General features: G+C 43.3%; 1 protein-coding gene across 2 annotated transcripts; it reads left to right on the top strand.

The window, feature by feature from the left end:
* Positions 1-246: 246 nt before the first annotated feature.
* Positions 247-25,206, top strand: Dd (CTD nuclear envelope phosphatase 1-like protein dullard). 2 transcript variants are annotated; one of them, XR_013312487.1, is made up of 8 exons: positions 265-498; positions 4,672-4,738; positions 5,740-5,858; positions 7,507-7,578; positions 8,255-8,371; positions 10,449-10,560; positions 11,771-11,900; positions 22,732-25,206. XR_013312487.1 is itself a non-coding variant. In XM_077653535.1 (7 exons), the coding sequence occupies exons 1-7, from the start codon at positions 400-402 to the stop codon at positions 22,875-22,877; spliced, it is 732 nt and encodes a 243-aa protein (XP_077509661.1). In that variant the 5' UTR covers positions 247-399; the 3' UTR covers positions 22,878-25,206. The 2 variants fall into 2 exon arrangements, 1 of the variants encoding a protein (XP_077509661.1); XM_077653535.1 differs by lacking the exon at positions 11,771-11,900 and having other exon boundaries at positions 247-498.
* The last annotated feature ends 54 nt before the right edge of the window (positions 25,207-25,260 follow it).

The raw sequence follows: 25,260 nt of genomic DNA, 5'->3' as shown, positions 1-25,260 counted from the left end.
AGTCGTGGGCGGACGGGGAAGCCAAAAACAACCCCGAGCGAAAAGGTGAATGAAAGGAATGGGGGACAGAGAACAACGTAGCCAGGCCACTACAGGTTTTTGGAGCAGAGAGCTGCGTCACGCCAAAAGTGCCTTCTTGAATCATCCTGAAGAAACGACGGCGGAGAGAGAGTCGGGAAAGCACATTGCTGCTTTCACTGCTTTCTCTTTCGGCCGCTAGACAGGGCTGCGGTAGCGATGCGCAGACACTTGCGCAGTCGGCGAGTCTCGTGGTCGGTATCATGGCGGCCTCGAACCGAGAGATTTGGAGGGTCCGCTAAAAGTAAATTAAAGTTTCGGATAGCCGCGCACCTTTTTTTTTTATTTGTGCATTCGTGGGTGCTCATCAAACTTCTACCAATGTTGAAACAGTTGCAAATGGGACTTCGCGCCTTCCTCCTAGTGGCTTCGAAGATATGGAGTTTTATATGTTATGTTGTTAGAAAACAGGTTCGAGCGGTGAGTACTGTTGGAGCACTTGCCCAACGAATTTATTCATTCAAACGTCGCCAGCTGTACTGTTGGCTTCCGTTGGTTACTGTGCCGCAGTTCGCGGTCGGAACCGATGCGAGCGGCAATCGACCTGTTGACGCAAGGTCGTAAAAGCAACCTTTGTGTTTAGACGGTACCACCGTGCGAAGAGACGGTGTCTTTCATGCGTTGCCTTCTTGGCCTTTGCATCCGCTGTGGCGCTGAAAAAAGAAAAAAAGAAAAAATTACTTGCCGTGCGATTTGTCGGCTCCAGCTGAAGTATATCCTGCTGTTAATATGCATTCGTTTGGCTAAGACGGCGGTTTACTGTGCCGGGGAAAAATAAAAGAAGAGCTTTTCTTTCTTTTTCCGCTCGATTTGTCGCGATGCCCTTGTCATTGATTTCTCATCCGGAAAAAAAGGAAGTGCATCCGATCGACTATTACCCTTTCAGTCTTGCCTTTGTCGCAACATCTTCCCGCCAGCAGCAGCCCTACGCTTCATCTTCTTCTTCTCCTGTGTCGCCTGTGTTGCTCACTGTACGGTACTACCATAAATATTGGAAGTAGTTGCAGCGTATTGGATCAGGCGCTTTGTTGTTGTGGGTTGTTACATATGAACGAAACGGCGAAACATTCATGTTCTGAACAAGTTGTCAGCCTTTTGAATGCAGTTTCTGCCGCTGGACTTCAAACGCGTATTTCTTCCGTTTACCGGATATTCAGCAAGCTTGCCGCGCTGTGCACTGGCGCGCTGGAGAAAAGGAAGAAGTATTTTTTTATTTCTGAGCTTGATGCTGGTCTGAGCGGCGATGTTCCTGGGACAGTAGGCTGAGGTGTGGAGGTGAAATCGCATATCTTCTCGATAGCTTAACGTCCTCAGTTCCTTTGTGGGTTGATATCAACAGTAGGGCACTGATAAGAGGCCTTCCGAGAACTCACGAGCTACCGTAGACTTGCATTTGGCATTTAACGCAGTGTAATATTTTGTGTAACAATATCGGAAACGAATGTAGTTTAAAGTCACTTCTGGTACAGAGTAATGGAAACATGGAAAAATGTGTAATTTAATAGGTAGCATGTGCAGCTTGATATATATCGATGTGGGCGGATGTTTAATTATCGGTTCCGGCGAGGCGGAAGTGTTAGACAGACATGATAAAAAAATACATTAACTTCATGCCTTAGCTTTGACATTTGTCTTTGTTCATTGCTTGCCGGCTTTGTGCTAGTACCGTGTGCATCTTGCTTGTCATAAAGGAGTGTGCAAACACTACATTTGCTTTAGGTAGCTGCTGGGCTGTATTTGACATACACAGGACAAAAGAAAAAGTGTTTGTAGTGGAAGCGTGTGTGCAGTAGCATGTTTTGGGGCAGCCTCAGTGCCACTGGAGGTGACTTTCTTAAAGCTGGAGCTTCCCTCGTGCTGATGTTGGTTGTCACTGTTTTGGATATGGGAAGAAAAGAATGCAAAAGGAATTGTGAGCTCAACCTTGAAATATTGAAATGTATGGTTGATTTATGCTGTGTATGGATGACAAGCATTTTTCTACCTAAATAGTGTATCCAGGACTTAGTGAATTAAGCCAGTTCATTAGTTTTTCAATGCATAACACTGATGCAGAATTGACATCTGAGCTAGTTGGTTTCTCATTTTCAAAAATTATATAAAGCGCTTGTGTTGTTTGGTCTCCCTTGTCTGTTGTCCTAAGTGCACTTTATATAATTTTTGAACATAACACTGATTGTTGACTTTTACTGGAAAGTACAAGATTTCGTACATAGTGCGGTAATGGTTGTAAATTATGGCATAGAAAAGCCAGGATTTTTTGGATCATTACCCAAGAGACCGTGGAATCAATTTCTATTTAGAAGGTGCGCACATGATGCTAGAAATTCAGAAAAAAAAAATTGAAATTATTGCTGGTGGCAAAATCTGTCTGTATGAAAATGGTGGAGGACATGCTTCCAAGCTCACTACTCTATGAAATTTAATTTGCTGCGTTCGCTAGTTGGCATAAAAAGCTACCTTATTTTGCGGCATGAAGGATGCTAGACTCACTTCATAAATAACAGAAGAAATAAAAAAATCACTGCTAGGTACAGTTGCTCCTAGAAAAAGCTTCAAGTTCGCTTAGTACACATTTGTTTGCATAAGGCCTTAAAGGGTTAATTTCAGTGCTTTACCTAGTTCTATTGTTCCATCACTCGTCAACTTATGTTAGCCAGACAGCAAACAGGGAACAAAGCGGTGTCGCTTGCTCCGTTCACTGGATGTTTACATCCTGCCAATGAACAGCTGTGGCATGTAGTCTATGCATTGTTTCACAGCTGTGTATTTGGTTGAATGTGTCTCCATACCCATCTGAGCATTTTCGCAGCTGCAGCCAGAAACAAACCTTGTGTCAGCTGTAAATACAGAGTAGATCCCTGCATCCAGTCGTTTTGTGGTGTGCATGAATTACCCTTTATTTGGTCCATGACATTCCACTGGCAAAATGTGACCATCTAAAAGCACAACATGCGGAAGTTTCTGAAGTGTTAATTGTTGGCAATGTTGCAATGGGAGTATTTCAGGATATGGTGGCAGTCTTCTCACTGTTATTATTTTTAATTGATGCTCTTTCTCACTATGAACATTTTTGAGTTGCATGCCGTAAGTTTAAAAAAAAATTGCCTTCTGCTTACTGCTGTTGCTTAAAATAATTTGGCAACCTCAGAGACCCGGCTGCTGAACAGTCTGGCCATTGGATTTGAAATGCGTCATTGTGTATACTTGAGAGTAACAGTGACAAGACCAGACCCCCTTCCCATAAACTCGGAAATTTGGTGCTGCACTTGCCATGAAACTGATGCTTATGCTGTAATTCTTTTTTTTGCTCTAATTCAATCAATAAGCAGCACTTTAAGCTGCAGGCATTGGTATACAGTTTAAACTGGGATTAAAAATTTAGTTTGAAGCTGGAGGGTGGTGGGATGCTTTTTTTTTTTTCGTGCAAATATGCCCTTCGGCATAAGAGGGTTATAAATACATCAGCAGGCCGGTGTTGGATGTAAATGTCAACAAGGCCCGGTATTGGGGCCCATGGGTCCAGATTCGAGTGTCTGGTGGTCAGCTGGGGTGGTAACCCTGATTGGCGAGGTGTCGCTTGCGTGCCTCCCGATGTCCGGGGCAAGTTACCATAAAGTGCGGTAACATTACCTCTGTAGTAGGCTTCCTTTCTTGCTTTTGCTGCCAAAGAAGTACTATTAGTTAAGAACAAGTTAAGAATGTTTTTAGTCCCCCATTTTAACTGATAACAAAGCCGATGTAGTCTCCTTGGTTTAATTTTTTTTTATGCCTGAGTGTACCAGGACAGAGTGGCAATCACATGTCTCCAGGGGGCTTCACCTGAAGTATTTCATGCAGCAGAAACCAGCTGCATAGCTTGTTTGTTGTTACCCACGAGAGACAATGCCTGTCACGTTCATGCAACGGCATGCTAACTTGGGCACTTTTTTGTGTTTTGTGATGGTATGCTGGCTTGCATGTGTTGGTGATAAGCCTACTCTTTACTGATAGCATTCTTACTTATTTGCACTGCCAGCAAGCACACTGCCTTTTGATAAGGCCTGTAAGCCTTTGTCATGTGCTGCACCAAAACAGCATGTGCTGATAGTCTTCTTCACTTACTTCAGGTTGCGCAGAGAATTGCAGCTGAATGACAGTAGCTGTTTTACTAATGTGAAAGTTTGTTCTATGTGCAGGAGTTGAATGTTCTGAGCATAGCAGGTGATGATTTGACCGCACTTATATCGTTAAAGCTCCTGTTAAATTGGTGCCAAAGTTCAGTAACCGAGGAAGCATTATTCTGTCTTTGCACAACACACACTTATTTATAAGCAGCATTTATGTTATGGTTGCCTTTGTGCTGTTTAATTTTTTTACATCTCGCAGTCTTTGCTAGTTACAACATGGCAGCCTTCGTTTCTGCCACTTAGATATTAACCTGATCAAAATGGAGCATCTTAGAGGTATTGTGCAGTCGTCAATGCATGTGTGTAAATGTTTCAAGGAGGAACACTTTGCAAGCTTTGACGCGAACCTACCGTAGTTCAATTCATTTTCTTTAGCTCAGCATACTTTTGTGACTGGATGTACTGATCGCATCCACTCTTCCAGGTCATACAACATCAGACAATCAAGTATGACGTTCTACCCCTTTCGCCATTGTCCAAGCATAGACTCAGTGAGTAGCGTGTCTTGTCTTTCAGTTGCACTGCTTGGTGTCCACACAAAATGAAAAGTTATGTGCAATAATGTTGTGTGGCATCTGTGATGCTGCTAGGTAGTTAGCCTGCACATATTTTCTTGTGCCATGCTGGTAGCAGACCATTTGCATCTACAACCTTTGTCAAAAGTGAGAGAGTCCAGGAAGTTTGCTGCTGGACCATGCTGTGTGGTTTGCTCTGCCTCGTTCCGAGTCTCTTGAAGATGAGAAGAACTGTCATCCTCACCTCTCCCAAAGTTGACTTCCATGGATGCTACAGTTAAGAGCACCTCTATACGACTTAAAACTACTTGGACTCTACACTTTTGTCTAAGCTTGTACATAGCAGCTGTCGGAAATTTGTGAAAGGCTCTTGGGTATCTTTTAATTCAGTGCTCTATCTTGTACAACTCGGAGGGGTTGCGTTGCAGAAGAGGGGGTCTTGGATGCTTGTTTGTAAAAGCAGTGCTTTGACTCTGAAGTTTTGGTTATGATTTAACAATGCAAATTTATGTACGGTTTATTTAGTAAGCTTGATGGCATCCAGCCATACATAGCAAACTTGAATGCTTATTTTGTCAAATTTAAAAGGACCATTAGTATGCAGCAGAAGTGGTGCAGTAAAAAATTAAATTTGTATAATTTTTTTTAGCAGAGTAAGAGTAAGGAACTCTTTATCAGAGTTTTTTGTGATAATAATATAATGCCCATCAAAAGGCAGCTGTCTAAAGTTTCCTGTGAGCATGCAGTACTTTGAAAGTGGCTGAACTACTGCCTTTACACATAATCAGAAGTGTGATGTTTGTAATTGGTGCTGCATAAATGGAAGGCATTATAGCATAGCCTTCTTGGTTTTGATTGTTTATTGGTAGCAGTCCTTGCTTTCATTCAGTCATTCATTCTGACATACATACCAATTGATCCAGTTGATGTGCCTTGGTTTCACCTGATGCTATTTTTTACTCACTTCCTATACCCAGGCTTGGTGAGGCGGAAGATACTAGTCCTCGATTTGGACGAAACGCTGATTCATTCACACCATGACGGTGTCATCAGGCAAATGGTCAAGCCGGGAACACCGCCTGACTTTGTCCTAAAGGTTACTGTATTTCTTGTTCTCTTCTGTCTTCCCCAGATGTCCCCACTGACCTTTAAAGGTGCTCTGTAATGTTTCTGTTGGGCCTCAATTTTTTCAGTGGGTTTTTCTATTTCCTGCCAGGCAATTTCCTGCTAGTTTTTTTTTTTTTTGGTTTCTCATGCTTCCCGCTGACTTGGTTGTGTCAAGTCAACAAGAATGAAGTTTTACTGCATGGATTTAGGCCTTACCAAAATGGTTTTGTGTGAAAGGAGAGGGGAATATATCTTCAGGTCAGTTCTCAAAGATGTGGTAAAAAGACCATTGAGATGAAACATGGCTGCAGTATTTTTGTGAACCAGTGCCGTAACTAGAAGTTAGATTTTTAAGTTTAAATTGAAAGAAAAAAAATATTTATAGTAACGAAGAATTAAACTTCCGAAATTCAGTTATAATCGTTAAAGGTGGATATCCTTTGCATGCATGCCACAGCTGGCTGGCTATCCTGTAGGAGTTAAACGCAAGCAAACTGGGCTGGGGAAGCCTGGGGAGTGGTGAGATGGTGTACCGTTGGATTAAGTAGAGCAGTTGTTCATTTTGAGGTGTTGCTGCACTAGCTTACATGCCTTTCAAAACTGGGAGGCTAACTGCTAAGCCAGCCGTAGCCAAACATAAATACTAGGGCGCTGGTGGGGCTTCATATTTGTTGCCATTTGCTGACTTGAACATGTGTTGGTCATCCTTTCTCAATAGCAATATACACAAATGCTTGTTACAGAACCACACTGATGTGAAATTAAACCATGGGCCTCATAAGGTTTCGAACTTCCTTTTTATTTTCCCTAGCACTTGTTTACTGGACCTTCGTTTTCAGAATATCTTGTAGTGTTGCCTACCAAGTGTATATTAATAATCTGAGGCACCAGATTTAAGCTTACAAAGTTTTAATTCCAGCTTTTGTGTTTAAAAGAGACCATTGTGGGCATCCGTGCAAAGACAGGCAGAGAGCTTCGTCTGGAACCTTGGTGTCCCAGCTTATGCACTTTCAGCGTTGTAAATTGTAATGCTTGCAGAAGCACAGTGAAAATTTATGCTTTTTTTTTTCTTCAGAAGAGCACATTCCTTGCCAATACGAAGCGTAGACTAGTTGTCATCTTTGTGTGTTGTAAAATATATGAACATTCCCTAGTTATATATTCATGGTAAACCACACGCAGTAAACAGTGTCTTATTATCCTGCAGAAAACTCGAGACACTAAGGAAAAAAACAAAACAATTTACTTTGTTTTGCAATAGACGCATCCTTTTCCATCCAATGTTGCTCTGAGGTGAAAATGCCTTGCTGATTTGTCCTGTATTTTCAGGTTCTTAAAAGAAGCAAATGCTGTAAACTGCAGCTTTGAAGAAAAATTTAGCCCATTTAATGCAGCAAGCAGGCATTTCAGCCCTGCGTCTGGCGCATGATAGCCTTAGCTGCTTATGTGCCATAAAGCCCAACACAACTCAACTAATTCATATTTGTAATATCTGTGTCATGCATGCTCTGCTTGTCACATATTTTTAATATCCTTGCCTTGCATAGTTCTTTACATAGTTGGCCAATTAATTGGCCAGTTATTTTTGTCTTGATAAGCTTACTTTCATTGTCTGATCTTTTGCTGTTTGCCCATAGGTCACAATAGACCGCCATCCAGTTCGTTTCTTCGTTCACAAGCGCCCACACGTTGACTACTTCCTTGACATTGTAAGTCTGTTTCTTACGTTTCCTATTTATGCACAGCATGGTGTGTAGAAATGAGAAAGTACACAGATGTACCTGGTAATGGTGATGCTCGGTAGTGAGCAAAAGGTACTTTTCTCAAAAAAACTTGGGCTTAGTTTTTGTCTGAAATGCTGTATTTTCTAAATGTGACTCAAGGTTTTTAAAGCAATAAATCACCAGGATGGAAAAATTGTGAGAAATAGTCCACTGAAATGGGGTTCATCTGTACAACACTAAGGACACTAAGGAATGGAGGGCTGTCTAAGCAAACTGTGCGATCATAAATCATTGCCACTTGGTGTAGGATTTGATTGTATTGCAAATCTAGCCCTGGCCATCAGCTCAAGGTCGTCCTTCAATGCCTTTATTAGGGACTCTGGTCTCTGCAGTCAGCCTTACACAAGCTAACCAGGCTGTCTTTAACGCAGTGGAATGGGGGAAGCGCTAAAAGATCTCTTCATCATTAGGTGCCTCATAATGTTAAAGGTTATCTGCATTTTATTATTAAAGCGCAGTGTTTTGAAGGTAGTTTACATGTTTGCTGCTGCTCTGACAGAACCTTGCTCCCATTGGTGCAGAAAGGCCTCTAAATTCACCTTTGTGCCTATACTTCCTTCTGTGATGGTTGTTGCCAGATCGGTTGTTATTTGTACTGCAGGTAAGCCAGTGGTATGACCTGGTAGTGTTCACGGCCAGCATGGAGATCTACGGTGCCGCTGTGGCTGACAAGCTCGACAACAATCGGGGAATCCTCAGGAAGCGCTACTATCGCCAGGTAAGTGTGGCTCAGAAATTACTTGCCAAGTGCAGTAGTGTTCAATTCAGCAGGCTGCACTGGATATTTCTTGTGTTTACATATGCATCCTGGCACGATGGTGGATGGGAGAGGGCTAAAAGTGAAGAGGGACAGTAATTAGGTAGCAGTGTATTTGTCTGGCCTGTTTGTACCTGGCTTTGCACAATTGATTGAAAGTTCTGTTGTAGCATTTGTTTTGGTCCATTAAGGAGCCATGCAGCAGGTACCATATTTTCTTGTGTGCTCCTAAGTGGTGTCTTTTTTCTGAATTTTTTGTTGCGTCTTATACCAGAGCTCTTAGATTGTACCAGTTTGTAAACTCTGCTTCAAAAAGTGACTATTCCCTCGGCCACTTTCCTGGTGCTTACGAATGGTATGCCATCTGGGAGCACCTTATGTCGCCATTATCTTCTCGTTTTGTTTTTTTTTTGCTTCTTTTAGCTCTTTTTTTTTCTCTTGGACTGTTGTGTGTATGAATTTTTGAGTTAGTGCATCTGCTTTACTGATTTTTTTGCTAGCTGGCTTTGCATTTCAACAATCTCGAAGTTTTTAAATCTGAGCACCGCTTACGTCATCAACCATGTTCATTACAGTGGTTTGTAAACACCCGAATTTTGGCCCACTCGGAACGCCGTTTTTTTTAATGCATGGACCTTATGGCAAATTTCGCAACTGGTAATATCACAGAGATTTGGTCTTATTCAACAGCACAACTTATATCCATCGATAAATGACGCACTGCCGTACGTTGTCTTTTGCAGTGACCGCTGACTATATTTGAAAATAAACTCGCTGTGTAAAAGAGGAAAAACTGGAGTTATTATCAAAACGTTATCTTATGGTAGAATCACGTCATCTTGCCGCAACCGACTGTGGGAGGAAGGCAGTCTGGCCAGAGCTCAAGAATCGTCTGTGTACAGCAGCTGCCGGAAGCATGTATTTTCATCGCACTCTGTAAACAAAGGATTCTCAGCATGTTTTATAGCGCTTACCAAATGAACAGGCACATATACTGCGTTGTGACAGATGTGCGTTTTGTTGTTGGAACAACTGCCTGCCATGTCCAGGGGGTTGCGACTTATATACCGGTGCGACTTATAGACTAAGATATGGAAAAGTATGTGTGCTGGATATTTGTTAGAAATCTTAGCAATTTGGCCGCTTCATAGTGAGGCTTGCCTAGTTGTAATGTGGTACATAGCAGGGCACCATTTTTCAGCGTTTGTTTCTGCAAGTCTGTATGCTTATGTTGGGTGTGCGAGAAGTTCAGCTTTATTTACAGCAAAGTGGACAGATTCACTAGGCTCTTTCATTGTTTGTTTAATTTTCTGAAATTACCTGCATGTAGCAGAGCCAGATGTTTTGCTGTTCTGCCATCGCCCCACAAACTTTGTCCCTAGCCTGGTGTGACTTCATCTTCTTTCTTGATGAAGTGTGGAAACTGCTTGCTGTACTAATAGGCAGAGGAATCCCATTCAATAGGAAGTGCCCATGTTTGACACCTTGTTGCATTGGCTAGCCTTTATTGAGGATGTGAAAATTATTTAGGTTGTGCACGTTAAGAAACACAGATGGCCCATACAGATGCTTGTTGCACCACCAGTGTTCATCGTTAAAAGCTCTGCAGCCAGTCACATCTTTGTCACGTGTGGATTTAGCATCTCGCATCTGCCAGTGTGCAGCAAAGTGCGTGTCAGCATGATTAATGCTCCTTATGTTTGCGTTATCTGTTTTCTTGCTTAGTTTTTATTCTCTATAAAATTCCTGGATTTGTTGGTTTGGCAAGATGCTTTTTTCTTTGTCCTTAGTCTCCTAGCTTTATGTACAGAAATGCAAGGATCAAGACAGAAGGCGACAACCAGTACTATGTCACGAGTTCCCGAACTCTTGTATATCTTGTTTCATGTGTGTAGATTTACGTTCTTGGCCCCTTTACTTCGTGCCAGTGGTGTGCAACAGTCAGTGGCATTTGCCAGTAAAACTCTGCATTTTATTAGGCATGAATTTCAGGGCAGCCCTGATGCATTTGGATTTGTTCTCCCTTTCTCCTTTCCAGCATTGTACACTGGATTATGGAAGCTACACCAAAGATCTCTCCGCCATCACGCAAGATCTGTCAAGCATCTTCATCTTGGACAACTCTCCAGGTGCCTATCGGTCTTACCCAGGTGGGTGCTGCTGCTGCTTTCACGACTTCCCCGCTACGTTCTGTGTACGCTTTAAAGATGGCAACAATTATCTACCACACATTGAAAATGACATTTGTATGCTTATCTCCAAGACGTATTGAACTGTCTTACAGACATAACATGCCATGGACAGGTTACAAGAATTTTCACGTTGTGGTCTTCTAAGAATAATACGGAGGCCTTCGGCAACCGGTGGGGACCTGACATGTGTTCGCATGCTCCAGATCTTCTTTGTATTTCTTTTCCTTTCTTTGACTTGCGGGAGGTGTGCGTGATATTGTTTGTTGGTGTGTGACGTAAAATAAGGGCTACGTGGACTGGCAAAACTGCAATCATTATATGGCTCCCCCTGTCCTGTTGTGGCTAAAGCTGCTACTCTCTGTCCATTCTGCAAGCTTTCTTCACCTTCATGGTGTTCTGCTGGTGAAAGAACACCATTCAGGTTTTGGCATCAGCACGTTCATGCATCCTAACGTTCTGGAAATGTTGTTTTGTTTTGCCTATTGCTTAAAGTTCAAATATACTTGCAATACTAGATGCTGGAGACCGCTTCACATAAAATGTGCACCGTGTGCACTGAGAACAGCACACTGAGATAGCACTCTAAACTTTCTCTCTGGCTGAGACGCCTGAGCATCTGTGCATCACGCACAGACGCAAAATAGTGGTTAAGAGCAGATGAACTAGTATTTCAACACCCGAGCTAGAGGAATTCTCAGCTGTCATGCGGAGGTCAAGCAGTAATTCTTACCCCCTTCATCTGAGTTGGCTTAGGCAAGCTGAGCATTGCATCTTGCATCGCTGAAAGCCTAGAACGAAATAAAGATATGGTACTTCATACAAAAAGTTCTGATTTGTTTGAATAGGATTTGTTGCCTTGGTTTTTCCTAAGGTAGACTGACGCCATAACAGACGAAAAGTGGGACAAACGTAAGGGGAAAAGTGAAAAAGTTGTTCGACTTGGATGTGAACAAAAGTGCTTTTTTTTTTTTTTGTCGGGTCTTGCTTGACTGATGGAAATCCCAGTAATGAGGTGACTGCAGACGAGATACATGACGAGGAATGCGTAGTCCATATAGTTCATACCTTTCTGCTGTTGCTTCCGTGAAGGCTTGCCCACTGGGCACTGATGATAAGCCAGCTTGTCGGCACGCCGTAACGGTTTTGAACGATGATGTTAACTCTTCAGACGACTGCATATCGTCATGGTGTGGCAGGCTTCCAGGCCAACAACACTGACTGACAGGCCTCCAGGCCAGCGACAGTGACAATACCAGATGGCAGGGCTGTCAGCCATGCACCCTTCAGAAGATCTGCTGGTGAGCAGTGGCATCAGAAGGAGTGGGGGGCTCGCTTTGGCGCTGTGAATTGACGGGGTTACGCACACACATTGTAAAAACTGCACTTATTGCTCTGCGCCCCTCCCGACCACCGCCACAACGGTGAACTAACGAAAATAGGAATACATGCGCCATAAACATTGCATGAGGTTGGCACACAGAAAACTGGGAGCTGCATGGCAGACTACATAGGATGATGAAGCAAACCACAAACTGCACCAAGTAAAGCTGTTCCTGTGAGAATGGCAGTCATGTATACTTCAAGAACGTTTTGTCAGAGTGATTCTCTGCTGCCTTCGCATTTAACGTATACGTTTCACGCACTAATTTATACCGAAGGAACAAGACAAACCTAGATTCAAGTGCAGAGTATACAGAGAAGTGGTCACAGTAAACAACACGCTGTTGTCGTGTACGAAAGTTGAGAAACTTTGGAAATGAATAATTTACTCAATTTTATGACTAACACATCCCTTTCCATCCTACACTGTTTAACACGCAGCAGTCAGCGTTGCGGAGACTGCGGAAGTAGAGCACCCGCGAAACCATATTGCACCGCCACGTATGAAATGAAGTACTAGCATTGGGAATCACAGTCAAAGCTGTGAGGTGCTCGGTGTTGGAGCCGTCTGGCTATAAATATGTGAACTACTTTTTAGGCGCATATGGAGTGAGAGTGATTCACCCTACCAGCTGCATGTCATACCGCCATGTGTCATTCTTACTTCTGGAAGTCTCGGTGAGTCGGAAGAGATTATTGCAAGAGGTAAAACAAAGTGCGGGAGGTGGCCTGTCACGGTACTTGAGATTTGTTGCAACGAAATATGCCTGTATTCACCTTGGTTCCTTGATTGCATGGCGAATTAATTTTTGCGCGGCAGACTTGCTCGTGCGTTGGTTGGCTGAGTCTCCTTTGCTAGTCCTGGTGTGCCTTTCTGCCCTTTCTGCCAGCTGTCGGCAACATATGTAACGGAGTATAGCTTGCTCCTTGGAGAAAACACACTTTTTGATTTTTGGGGTGTTTCTGCGTTCTTAAGAAAGGAAGTGGTTTGAAACATGCTGTTACATTTTAAACCGTTTGATTCTTTAAAAAGATATAATCAACCTTGTGGCTGGCACATTGCTAGGCTTAGCTGCTTCTGTGCCGTAAAACTGAACACAACGCAATGCCACCCCGCAAGAGCACCCTCTCAAAGGCTGACATGAGCCATACATCTGGGTCGCATGACCACAGAAGGGTCATTGTCGATTTTGTCTGCTGCCTGGCCCACCTGTATAACCTCATTGACCAGCAAGTGAATCTGGTTTGGTTTTAACATTCCAAAGCAACTCTGGCTATGGGGGACGCCATAACGGAGGGCTCCCGATAATTTCAACCACCTGGGGTCATGCACTGACGTCCTACAGTACATGGGCCTCTAGCATTTTGCCTTCATTGAAGCGCAACTGCTGAGATCGAACCTGCATCTTCTGGGTGAGCAGCTGAGCACCATAACCACTGAGACACTGCGGTAGCTTGCTAGAGAAACTGCGTGTTTACGATTACAGTATGCTACAACTACAACGCTGACACCATTTACTCCAGAGGAGCCCCACTACAGCTATAACTTGGCCGCTACACATTGATATGGGCAGATGAGAAGTACTGGGCAGCAGCCCTGCACTTGTCAGTAACTCATACCTGGCATTAAGCCTTAAAGCTTATGGTGGATGCAGAACCAAAAACAGCAGATTCACTGATAGCATCTCAACACAAAAACTGTGTTAAGCTGTGGCATTATGCACTCGCTGATTAACCACGAGTCATGCCATCAACAACATCATGAAATGCAAAATTTGGTTGGGATGAATTGCCTGCCATGCCATAGCATCTGATTACGTTAAGGAATGAAGCCACTTTTTTGGAAAAACTTTTTAATAGCAGATAAAAATAGAAAATTAGTTTTTTGTCTTAAGAGCATTTTGTTAGTGTAATCAGTGTTAAAAGCGACGGAAAAATGCATTAATATACAGTTGAGCCCTCTTATAATGGCCGCAGTTATAGCAAACGCTTTCTTATTACAAACAAGAAATGCTGCTACTGTCAAAATATGTACTGTTTACTATGTACTCGCTCAGCTACAACGAATAACAGTAGCTGCACAACTCAGAGTGAACAAGGAGGTGCAGAAAACTCGCAAAAGATGGTGGAAAGCACAGTAGGCTTCACGTTCGGGAAGACTCGCAAAATGCAGTGCTTTGGGAGTTGTATTTCTGCTGCACATTACAAAGGCTTGTATGATACACGACTTCTTTATTCGATGAATGTGCCACTAGGCACAAGTTCACAGGGGTGACGGGGTTGACAAGGCGGCTTGTTCGGTCAGCACCTTGTTGAGTTCGACCATGACATGAAGGAATAAGTTGGAGGGGACACTTAAGCGATAGCATAGTGTAATTAATTTTCATATTTGCAGAATGTCATTCTCTACTTTATGTTCATAAATCCCTGGGCATCCTCATACCCCTCCTAGTGCAACGGTGCAGCGGTTAAGCGATGCGCCACAGCCCTGTGATGGCAGGTGCTCCCAACGATGGGCCTTGTGCGGCCCAGGTTGATCTTTCCGAGCGACCAATCATTAATTTAACTGCCACCTGCCGCGGTGGGCAGTTTGCTCGCTATCTGTTGGGCAGGTTGTGATGACGCCACAAGGTCACGTGACCTAGGTAGCCAACCTGTCTCCTAGGCTTTTCTCTGGGCACCTCCTGCCAGAGTCATGCTCGTGATTTTTTGCTCACAACACCAATGCCAACGTTGACACTGGATTTTCTGGACAGCGAGGCATTTAACGCTATCGCGTTAAACAAATAAGAAGTTCCTGCTTCTGCTCAAAACTGTGCAATGTACCATGCACTGCCTTACCTGACTGCGGTGACCATGCTCTTCTGCCTCCGAATGCAATGAGCGAGACCAGCCACTTGAAATGGGCATCAGTCACGCGCTGACGTTGTCCCGTCGCATGCTGAGAGAAACTGACAGACCAGGTGCTGACATCCCAGTTCAAATATCTCTGTTCCGCGCCACGGAAATGATTAAGGTCGCGCAGATGGCACTAACTGCATAGTGCATCAAGAATTGCTTCTATAAAGCTGGGTTTATTAGGTACATATGGATTTGTGACAGCACGCCGTTGATGCACAGCCAGCTTGACCTGATGCTGCCTGAGATGACTTCATTGGTGCAGATGATGACGCCAGCATCAGAGAATGACGAAACCACTGTATGCGAAGTTTGAACACTCTCCTATACTACCAGGAATCTGATGAAGACAACGACGAGCAGGCCGACCTACCACCTATTGTCAAGAGCGCTTCCCCTGTGATTAGTTATATCGCCCCCCAAAGACAGCTTGTTGGTTGCAAAGGTCTCGGCGAGGAGTACGTGATTGCACTGGATAGCCTCGAAAGTACCGTAATAGGACCGAGTTTGAAGAATCAGACGGGTATAAAGGACACTTTTTATAAAATAAACACCGCTGATGTCCTACTCTGTAGTTTCGGCTGTAACATGGGAAGTCACGTACTACAATCTTCAGGTACAACTAACGCAGTCTGTGTGACTGTCAAATTCATTATACATAGGCTTGACTGTACATCTGACGCCAGCAGTCATACTTTAATTTATTTCATCACAAGTCAAATTGCTTATGCTGTTATACACGTTGAAATAGGAGCTATGCAATGAACCAAAATAATTATACCATCAGTTGTCATTGTGTAATACTGGAATGGCCGAAAACAATGGTTTTTGTATGAGCGTCTTTTGAGAAAAAATGCAGATGTAAGAAAACAAATTGCATGTTTCTGCTTATTGTGGTTCATCGCACAGGTACGTTATAAGAATAAGTGTGCAAAGTTTCAATGAAATATCTTGTGCAGGGATAAAGTTCAGATTGCTCCCATAAGGAGGAATGTTAGAAAAGCAAGTTTTGAGAAAAACAAGTAAGTAAGTTAGGAATAACTACAAACCTCACAAACCAATGTCCAGGACGGTTAAAATCCACCATATTTGTAGCTTAGCTCTTCCATTGTGTTCCATCCCATTTTGTTCTGAACGTCTTGCATCGATTTTGTAAGCATTTTAGTTGTCAGATATAAACAAAAAAAGACGTATATGGTAAGAAGCAGTTAATAGATGTCGAGACTAAAAAATGTACAAAAAAAGTATAACTATAATAATGCAAAAATAAGGTTTTTATTTGGCTGCAAAACTTTGTTTTGGTTTCGCGAGATGTGCAGGGGGTTACAACTTTGATTTTATCTTTCTAACAGTGTTAATTATACATAGTTTTTTTTTTTGCAGTTCATTCAGGAATGAATCAATCGGCATTTTTATTGAACAAAATTTGAAACATTAAATTTTATCAAAAATGTTGCATTCCAAAACTGCCCTCATACTTTAAACCCTTTAAAGTAGGCATACTTGCATAGAATCTCCAACTTGGCCATCTTTGGAACTTATCTTTTTTCTGACTACATAGTTGTCATTTCATATTCTTGTTAATTTGCACTATTTTCTCTCGATTTTATGCACAAGGTCGAGAAGTCAGCGGACTGCTAGCATTGCAGTGCCGTGGAACATTTTCCGCCCTTCTGTCAAGTAGAGTTGACTTGGAAAACAGCGTTCTTACCGCCAGCTCTCGTGATTCAGATCTTGATGTGGCATGAAGATGCACAAGAGCTTGGGGGCTAGTTGAAACCTCTGCATGAAGCAGCTAACTATTGCAGTTTTCATCCTTGCAACCTTGCCTGGCATGCAGCAATAGCATCGATGTTTGGGCCAGTTGGTGTTGATACATAATAGAAGGTTTTCGCTGCACAAGCAAAGTGGGGACTAAAATAGTAAACAAGCAAGACATGACGAGCGCTGCGCATCCAACTGATATTTTATCAAAAAAAAAAACCAAAGCTTAAGTGCAGTCCTACAATTTTTCTGGTGAAAATCAATCTCAGTTTTCCAAAAATGCCATTTTATTATTACGCAGCACTATCGTGCAGGTATATCATAGCAGACTAGCAGGCAGTCAATATGTTAGCAGACCATCATTAGTCCTGCACGGTGATGAAATGGCATTTTTGGAAAACAGTAATTGATTTCCATGAGACAAATTGTTGGACTGTGCTCAAGCTTTGGTTTTTTTTTCAATAAAGTATCAGTTTGAAGTGCAGCGCTCGTCCTGTCATGCCTGTTTACCGCCTTAGCCCCCGTCGTGTTCGTGCTGCGAAATTCTTCTATTATGTACCAGCATCCAGCCCCGCTAACTGTAGACAGCATGGTTCCGCATAGTGTTTCCCGGTTTCTAACAGTTTTCTAAAGTCAGGCGAGTTCCAGGGTAGGACAACTGGTTTGTCAGCTGGCATGGAGATTCGAAACTGTGCTCTCTTTTTGTCACCGCAACGATTGTGAACATATAACCCCATTGGACAAGTTGCCATCTCTAGAGTGTGACACTTGTTCGATGATCCTAACATCACTGCAAGGCTGCAGTAAAAGATTTTTTGTGCCGTGGACTGTAACAAAACTTGTCTGGGCTTTTTTGGGCAGCAGCCATTGCATGCCTTTCTTTTGGCGCTCAAGCATGAACAAATTCAACTTTGTCGGCCATGGTGTACTACGGCTTAATGTATTGTTTTTGTGCATTAGTGCCAGTTGTGTATTAATGAAGTCCTACTTTGTGTGGCTTAACACACTGCAGTGCACTTGCATTCATGTGCCATGCTGTCTCCATAGGAGGGTCATATTTATTGCCGCCTCTGCTGGTAAGCAAACTATGTCTGCCTAAAGCGCATGTATGTGCCTTTCTTTTTTTCAGTGGGAAGTAAATGAAACTAGATTAGCTGATTTGTTTCTTAGATAATATTAGATGGGAAGTGAAATGCTTTTTATTTGAATCTGTTACCTTGTCTATTCACTGCCTTTATTGGCTTTAATCTGCTAAGAATGAGCTTTGCACAGTAGCCAGGTAAGTGCACATTGTAGTTTTCATTTTACTTCAGGTTTATTGACTTTTTTTCACAGCAGTGGGAGGCTTCTTGGTGATGGAACATTGAAAACTCTGTGAACTGAATGGGACCTTTGACTGGCCCTTTTGATCTTTTAACTCGGAGTGTTCAGATACGGTGCTAGCTCCAAATCTGAGCCAAAAAACATGTCAGCAAGCCGAATATATGAGCTGCTTTGAGTGATCAAGTAGTAAAAACAGAACACTGTGAAGACCATCTTTGCTGCGCATCAATATAGATGGCAGTGTTCAGTGCATTCTAGCATTTATCCGCAGCCCCCCCCCCCCCCCCCCCCCCCCCTTTTTTTGTCAGAGCGCGTCTTTGTACCGTTCTGCAAGCAGTTGCAGCAACAGAAGCGTTCGGCCAGCACAGTGTTGAATGGTCCTTTCTTGTCTTTTAAGTTCGTTGTCATGGTCACCACCGAGTAACTTTGGCTGTCACTGTCGTTGTGAACCATGAGTGTTGTTCTTCCACTCTTTTACGCTTTTTGCTGTGAACAATGTTTGTATTGTAACTGCACATTATGGAAACACAGTCACAAAGACATCTCACAAAAAATTCAACAATGTCAGTGCATGCTGAAGAACTCCAGGTGGTCTAAATTCATCGGGAGCCCTCCACTACAGTGGCCCCCCATAACTCATGGGTCTGTTCGGGATGTTAAGCTACACAATTTACTGTTTTTCTTTTTTCAACTGAAAGACGGGTGGAAATGGCTGTGCTTGCACTTGCTGCTGGCGTAGTCAATAATGTTAGCTCTGCGGGCACAAACATTTTGAGACTCCGATGCATTCATAGAAATATTGGTGAACTTCTTCAGCTTGCAACTTAAAGGATGAAACGTTACTTGGAAAACAAAGGAGCAGGTTTTGTTATTGCTTGTGGCAGAGCACTTTTTCTAGCTTTGAGGAGTTTCAGAATGTTGCCAAAAAGTGTGTGGGTTTTAACATAGTTAAACCGAGTAGACTTGCGAAAGCATGTGTTTAGCCTAGTTGCCTCATGGTTTTGCTTTGCTGGGCTGTCGGCACATCTGACGACGATATTAGACTCTGATCAAGGTTAAGCTGATCTGATCTGTTCGTGCTGCAGAAGGAAGTTGATGAAGACGACGATCTGCAGTGCACAGCGGGAAAGTGTGTTGTAGTTTAACACCAGGCGTACTTGGCTGCAGTGATAGCAGAGTGCTCTCATGCAGTGGCCAGCGAAGCTGATCTGTTCGTGCCACCGCGGGTTCGGAACTCAGTTGTAGCAATATTTATTTTATTTCTGCATGGACTGTTGCTATGCTAGGTTTTGTCAAGGTCACCCTCAAGGTCACCCTCCCAGTGGCTACAGCTGGCGTGACGTTCCTCCAAACTAACCAGAGCTTACCCGAGTTACTTCGAGCCTTCACACGGGATTCTTGGTTGGGACCGCATTAAATAGTGCTTTTGCACCAAAGCACCATGGGCTAACCAAGAAAGCTTATGTTTGAGTGCTCATATGTTGTGTTGCCAGCATAGGTGTGCACAGGGTTCTCCATTAGGGGTAGCTAAGTTTCACCGCACTCTCTCCCCCCATCCCCCCCCCCCACACACACACACACGGGGGACCCTACAATCAAAACGCAGTGCAAAGATGAGGACTGGTTATAAAATGTTTATTTTAATGTGATGGAATTGCAAAATAAACAAAATATTATTGAGCAGTAGCTTTTACTTTCGTATGTAACATCGGCAGAGGGAGACGGTCTCTGCAGTGCTGTGGCATCAGCGTAACAGTGCACTTCTGAAGGAATTTAAATTTTCTCTAAACCGCATAAAATCTGCAAATCATCTGTCTTTTGTTAACTGCAAAAGAGAACCTGAAAAGGTTGCCTCAGTGACCTAGCAAGTACACAGCTCTTGGAACGCAACATCACGGGTCCTCGGCCACCAGTATCGTCAAAAAACCTGCATGGCCCTAACACTGCACCATAAACAATGACGGGACAGGTCTGACAGATTAAAGGTTTGGGGCAGACATGGCGCCCCCCTCCTTAGATGGTTAGAACAGGGGACACCGCACCCCCTGTGTGCACGCCTGTGGTTGTCAGCCATGCGTGCTGGAAAATAAAACTACTCATCATGTAGCTGTACTCGTTGCACATTTCCAAATGCTTTGCACATGTGCACACAATCCATTTTTTAATGCAAACAGTGCATCTACCATCTGAGAATAATCCGAAATTTGGGAATCAGAGGAAATCCGGGGGAGGGGGGTATTGAAAAATGAGGGAGGAAACAGGGTTCACAGCCCTTTGCTTAGGTCAGGAAAATTCATCTTTAGTGCTTGTGTGAAAAATGTTAAAACTGCTCTTGAACCAGGCTTTTAGTGACATTTCCCGTTCCTTGTTTGGAAAGTGCTGATTCAGCCCTTACAGCTGGCTGCAGTAAATACAGCCAAATGTCACTGCTGCATTGTTTTGATTGTCATTAGGAGGTGTGTTTAAAACACAAAATTTCGCTCTTGCATGTTCTAGGAATCGTATGCTCTAGGAATCTAGCGCTGTTCATAGCCTCACATCATTTGTGGGAAAGTTAATTCTTTATGTGCTTCACTTTTTGTGTAAAACTGCTTCTTTGCTGCTAGGTTGCAATGTCTAGGCCTTTAAGGCAACATCCTGTTCTGTTTCTGGTGGTGCGGTGTCAATAATACAGCCTTCTCTGGTGTTTGCCTAGAGGCTGTATTTGTGGCTGCGGCCAAAGTGCTTAAGTTCACTGGGGTAAGAGCATGGCACAAAATAGCTGAGTGAGTGAGTGAGTAGGTTTCTGGTTGTATGGCCGCTGTGAGACTTGTGTAGAGCATCTGAAGGCGCATACTGCTCTGCAAACAATGCGTTGCCTAGACGCAGATGCTAGGTTCTAGAGGCAGTGTTTGCACAAAAGTGGAACAACAGAAACTTAGAAACCAGATGTGTGACGCATTACTTGAAGCCCATTACTTTTCAGAGCCTGCTGCACACTGCTCGAGCGCTCTGCACTGCAAGATGTCAACTGAGACTTTATTGATGAACAGGATATTAAGATATTTGAAACTATTTTCTTTATTTTTGCATGATATGAAGCCAAAATTGGCACGTATATTTAACATTTGATGTAGGTTTCAGAATTGTACTTTGTTTCTTGTAGCTTGTACTTTGTAGCTATTCTATTTGCTGAGTAATTACATATGATATGCCCACTAAGTCATCCCTAGGACATTAAATAATTATCCCTCTGTAAGGTGCAGCGGGACACATGTGTACCACTTGCTTCAAATGCTGGAAAATTGAAAACTGTGCACCTATGTACCATATTTTCGCTTGCAGACTACTATCAAACTATCAAACAAACCATTCAGAGCATTTTTACCTTTCTCTAATAGGCCTTCTTGGTGTTTTGCTTGTTTTCACAAGCGTGGGTAAACAGTTCTTGGCAGCCACTCGCGATGATGGATGCAGAGAGACACAGCATGCGGGATAATCGCACCTTCCTCCTGTGCAGTCTTTTCGCTGCCCTTCCCATAATTCGCAGGAACTAACACACCAGAAGGTCGTATGTTACCATTGTTCATTATAGCACGAGCTTGAACAAGTGGCAGGATTAAAGCATTACTCACCAGTGTTCCAACAAAATGGCTCATCTTCATCTGCCCTGATGAACAAAGTCCTCTTGTCATAACATTGGCCAGCAGATCGAGGCTTACTTTCGCTCTTTGTTAAAGCTTCTGCTTTCGAGAATTCTGTCTTCGCAATGTTCATCAAGTAACACAGATTTGCATGGTACCATTTGCTGTTCCCTTCTCAAACTTTGTGTTGGTTCACAAACTAATTTGGCATCTATGTGTAGGAAGTGGGCAAGAAGCTTGCAGTTTTTTTCATAGTAAAACTTTGTGGCTCATTGTAGCACTTTCTATTTTCAGAAGGAGTGGAACTGCTATAAATATAAGATGGTATACATTTATCCTCAGTATGTAAGTGCTGAATATGCGTGTTGATTTCATGAAGACTAGTTTTTAAAGCAAGTTCTGTGTGCAGCATAGCTGCTTGCACATTCAGCAATTGTTGTGTGACTCGGCTATGAGAGGAGAGACGGATGCTCCCGTGGTTTCAGGCAAGTTTGGCTGGTAGCCTGCACTGTAGCAGCCTGGGTGCATACTTGAATATATGTTTCATTGACAATAAATATTCGTCATCAGGTCAGCCACCCACTCGCCAAAACTGTGGCTGAGCTGAATCACTATGCTTCACCTTACTTCGCACTGTGCTCGCTCTGTAGGAGCAGTTGTGCTACTTTTATTTGTGCTGCTCTCATGCTGCAGTCTGTTGATATGTGGGTCCTTATATCATGACACTGTTTGGAAACTGAGGCCTCGGGTGCAATGTGCCATTGATGTGTCATTCCTTTCGAACTGCTGTTGAGTTTCATGTACGTGGAACTGAAGGCATTATGTTGAGATCCAAGGAAGATGCAGCTACTGCATTTTGTACCTGCATCTTTCTTCCAGTTTCTCTACCTGCTCCCATACTCTTTACAGTACTTCGATAATTACTGCTCCTTTAGAAGAACAGAAAACTCTGAAAGTTGGTGCTCGTTCATCTCAACACAGTGCAAAAAAAAAACAACGCACTAGAAGACTGCTCTGCACAGTGCATGTTTTGTGTGGTCTCTATGTCCATAGTCTTTTTTAAGCTGTGCTAACACTGCTCGCTGTGCCGTTCTCATTCTATACCTTTTCTTCTTTTCTCTCCTCCCTTGGACATGCGCAGACAATGCCATCCCCATCAAGTCGTGGTTCTCGGACCCGAGAGACATGGCGCTGCTCAACCTGCTGCCTGTGCTGGATGCGCTGCGCTTCACTAGTGATGTCCGCTCAGTGCTGAGCCGCAATCTTCACCTTCATAACATGTGGTAGCGTCGGCTGTGTACGCCTCCTCACTTCCACATCCCTTGGCTCCACATGCCACCTCTGCCCACCCCATTACACCACTGCAGCTGCTGCCGGCCTGTTGGGGAGGGAGGACTCCCCATGCTCCCTTTCCTTCTCTATCCCTCGGAGCCCAAACTCGATGTCTCCCAGCCAGCGGCAGTGGGTGCAGTTTCCAACTTCCCGTCTGCCTCTGAAGCTTCTTCGAGGCACAGAGAAGACCAGCTTGGTTTGGTGACACCCTGCCAAGTTGCCTTGGTGCATCAGCATCTTGATGGGACTGCTTGCACATAGACTCTGCAGCGGTGGTGACACATTGTTGCCAACTCCTGCTGCTGATGGTCTTGGACATCCGAATCATGCAGAGCAGCTGTTTGATGTCTGTTCTTATTCCTTTTTCCTTTGAGATGACAAACAACTTCCTCGTGTTCCTGGTGCCGATCCTGTTTCTTCGGGACGATACTTCAAGAGAGTCACCACAAGACCTCCTCGATGTGCATTGTGGCGTAATTATCGCACAGAGGTGTTGAAAAAGCACTCGCGCATTGTTCTGTGCATCCCTCATCTAGTTTCTGCTGCAAGATGCTGGCAGCGAAATGTGCACGGCTGTGTTACGCCTCCCCGCTCCTTGCGGAATGTGGCAACACGGAACCACATTGTTTATTTTTTTGGCAGTGTGACTAAGCAGCCACCTGGGAGGCCTCAATAACCTTTCGTTAGGACATTCATTCTGTTAAACATTGCAAAGTGCCCAGTGTAGTGGTCGTTTGCTGGCATGCATTGCCATTTGCTATGTTGTAATGTGCTTGGTGATTTGACAACTCGATGTGCCATCATGCACCACTTGCTTTGATGTGGCACGTGCACCATTATTGTTAGATGCTGATTGGCACGCAGGTGCCTCAAAGTGAATTCATTTCTTTGTTTCTTTGTCTCTGACTCATGTTGACACATGTCGACATGTTATTGACGGTTGTAATAGAAAAAATTGTACACTGAGCAGCCTTGAGATTCGAATTTTATGTTATGTTGTGTTGAGCTCAACGCAGAACTTAAAAAAATGTTGTCTTTTTCTGTTCACTATTCCTGTTTGTTCAGCAGGATGTTGATGTAATTTCATGGTGAGTCACCATGGTACAAATATGTTCATTAATGAAGTTCTTGAAATTGCTGCAAAGAAAATTTTTCTTTTATCATCTAAGTCTTATTGTAGATGCAGCCCATCACATTCTTTCACACCTCTTCACTGTGTTTATTTTATTATTGTTTACCTTGTTGGCTGTAGTACCTGTCGGCAAAAACCTTCTCAACAAATCATTACATGCACAATGTGTTTTGCAATTATGTTTGCCAGCTCTTAATTGTTTGTCAATTATCTGCTCCTCCTTGTGTCAGGAGGTGAGGGGATTATTTCAATTGCTTCTTGCTGTTTTGAAATTTCTAAAAATGTGGACACTACTGGAAGCAAAGTCCAGGCAACAGAACGAGACTTCCTTGTATCTCAGCCAGAGTATGACGTCTTGGCCAAAGGACTTTATGCGCTATGAGGTTAGGAGTGAACGTGGCTTGACGTGGCTGCTATCAGTTTAGACCTTTTCTTTGATATGTCCGGTGTGACTGAATAGGTCTATACCGAAATGTCTTGGCTCTTTTTCTTTCTGGTTCATATGTTCATGCTGTCAGATAGTTCAATGCTGGAGTTTTTCAGTGATTAAGTTGTTTTGCATCTTATATGTCATATGAATTTGTAATCACTCCACTTTGTAGGCAACTAGATGTTGCTTGCCACACTGCATTATTTTTTGGTTTGCTAACCACAAGAAGGTGGTTAGCATTGTTCTTCTCGGAGCAGCGGCGCATGCCTCATTTATTTTGAAACTGTGTCGCTGCCTCATGACCTAAGTCACACTTAAGTTATTCTTAAAGTGTATGCTAAAGGAACGACTTCCTACATTTGGGGGCTGGTGGTTGACACAGCCACCGCATCACTTGTTGAGTTTTGCTTTGTTGAAAGTGTTTCCTCCGTGTACGCAGCTGTGATTGACACCTCGAAAGCCATGTTACGTGTATGATTTTATTTGATGCGTCCGGCATTACAATTACGCTTGCGGGGTTTGACGACCCTACACATGACCGATTGTATATTTTGTACATAATGTACACACAAGTTAGATATATTCTGAGGAGTTAAGTACAGCTCAAGCTTTTTTTGTACAAACGTCCTGTGATTGTACAAAAGAACGGAAGTGAAAAACCAGAAAAAAAAGGAAACGGAGACAAATGTGAATAAACTGAGCTATGCTTTGATTGTTTCAAACGGCCTTGGTGAAATTCGTCTGCTGCGCACGGGCGTATTGATTTGAGCGTGCCT

This window comes from Amblyomma americanum, chromosome 2 (assembly GCF_052857255.1).
Source record: "Amblyomma americanum isolate KBUSLIRL-KWMA chromosome 2, ASM5285725v1, whole genome shotgun sequence".
NCBI classification, from domain to species: Eukaryota; Metazoa; Arthropoda; class Arachnida; order Ixodida; family Ixodidae; genus Amblyomma; species Amblyomma americanum.
Note: the sequence above shows the minus strand (reverse complement) of the source record. Positions and strands in the feature narration are given on the sequence as shown.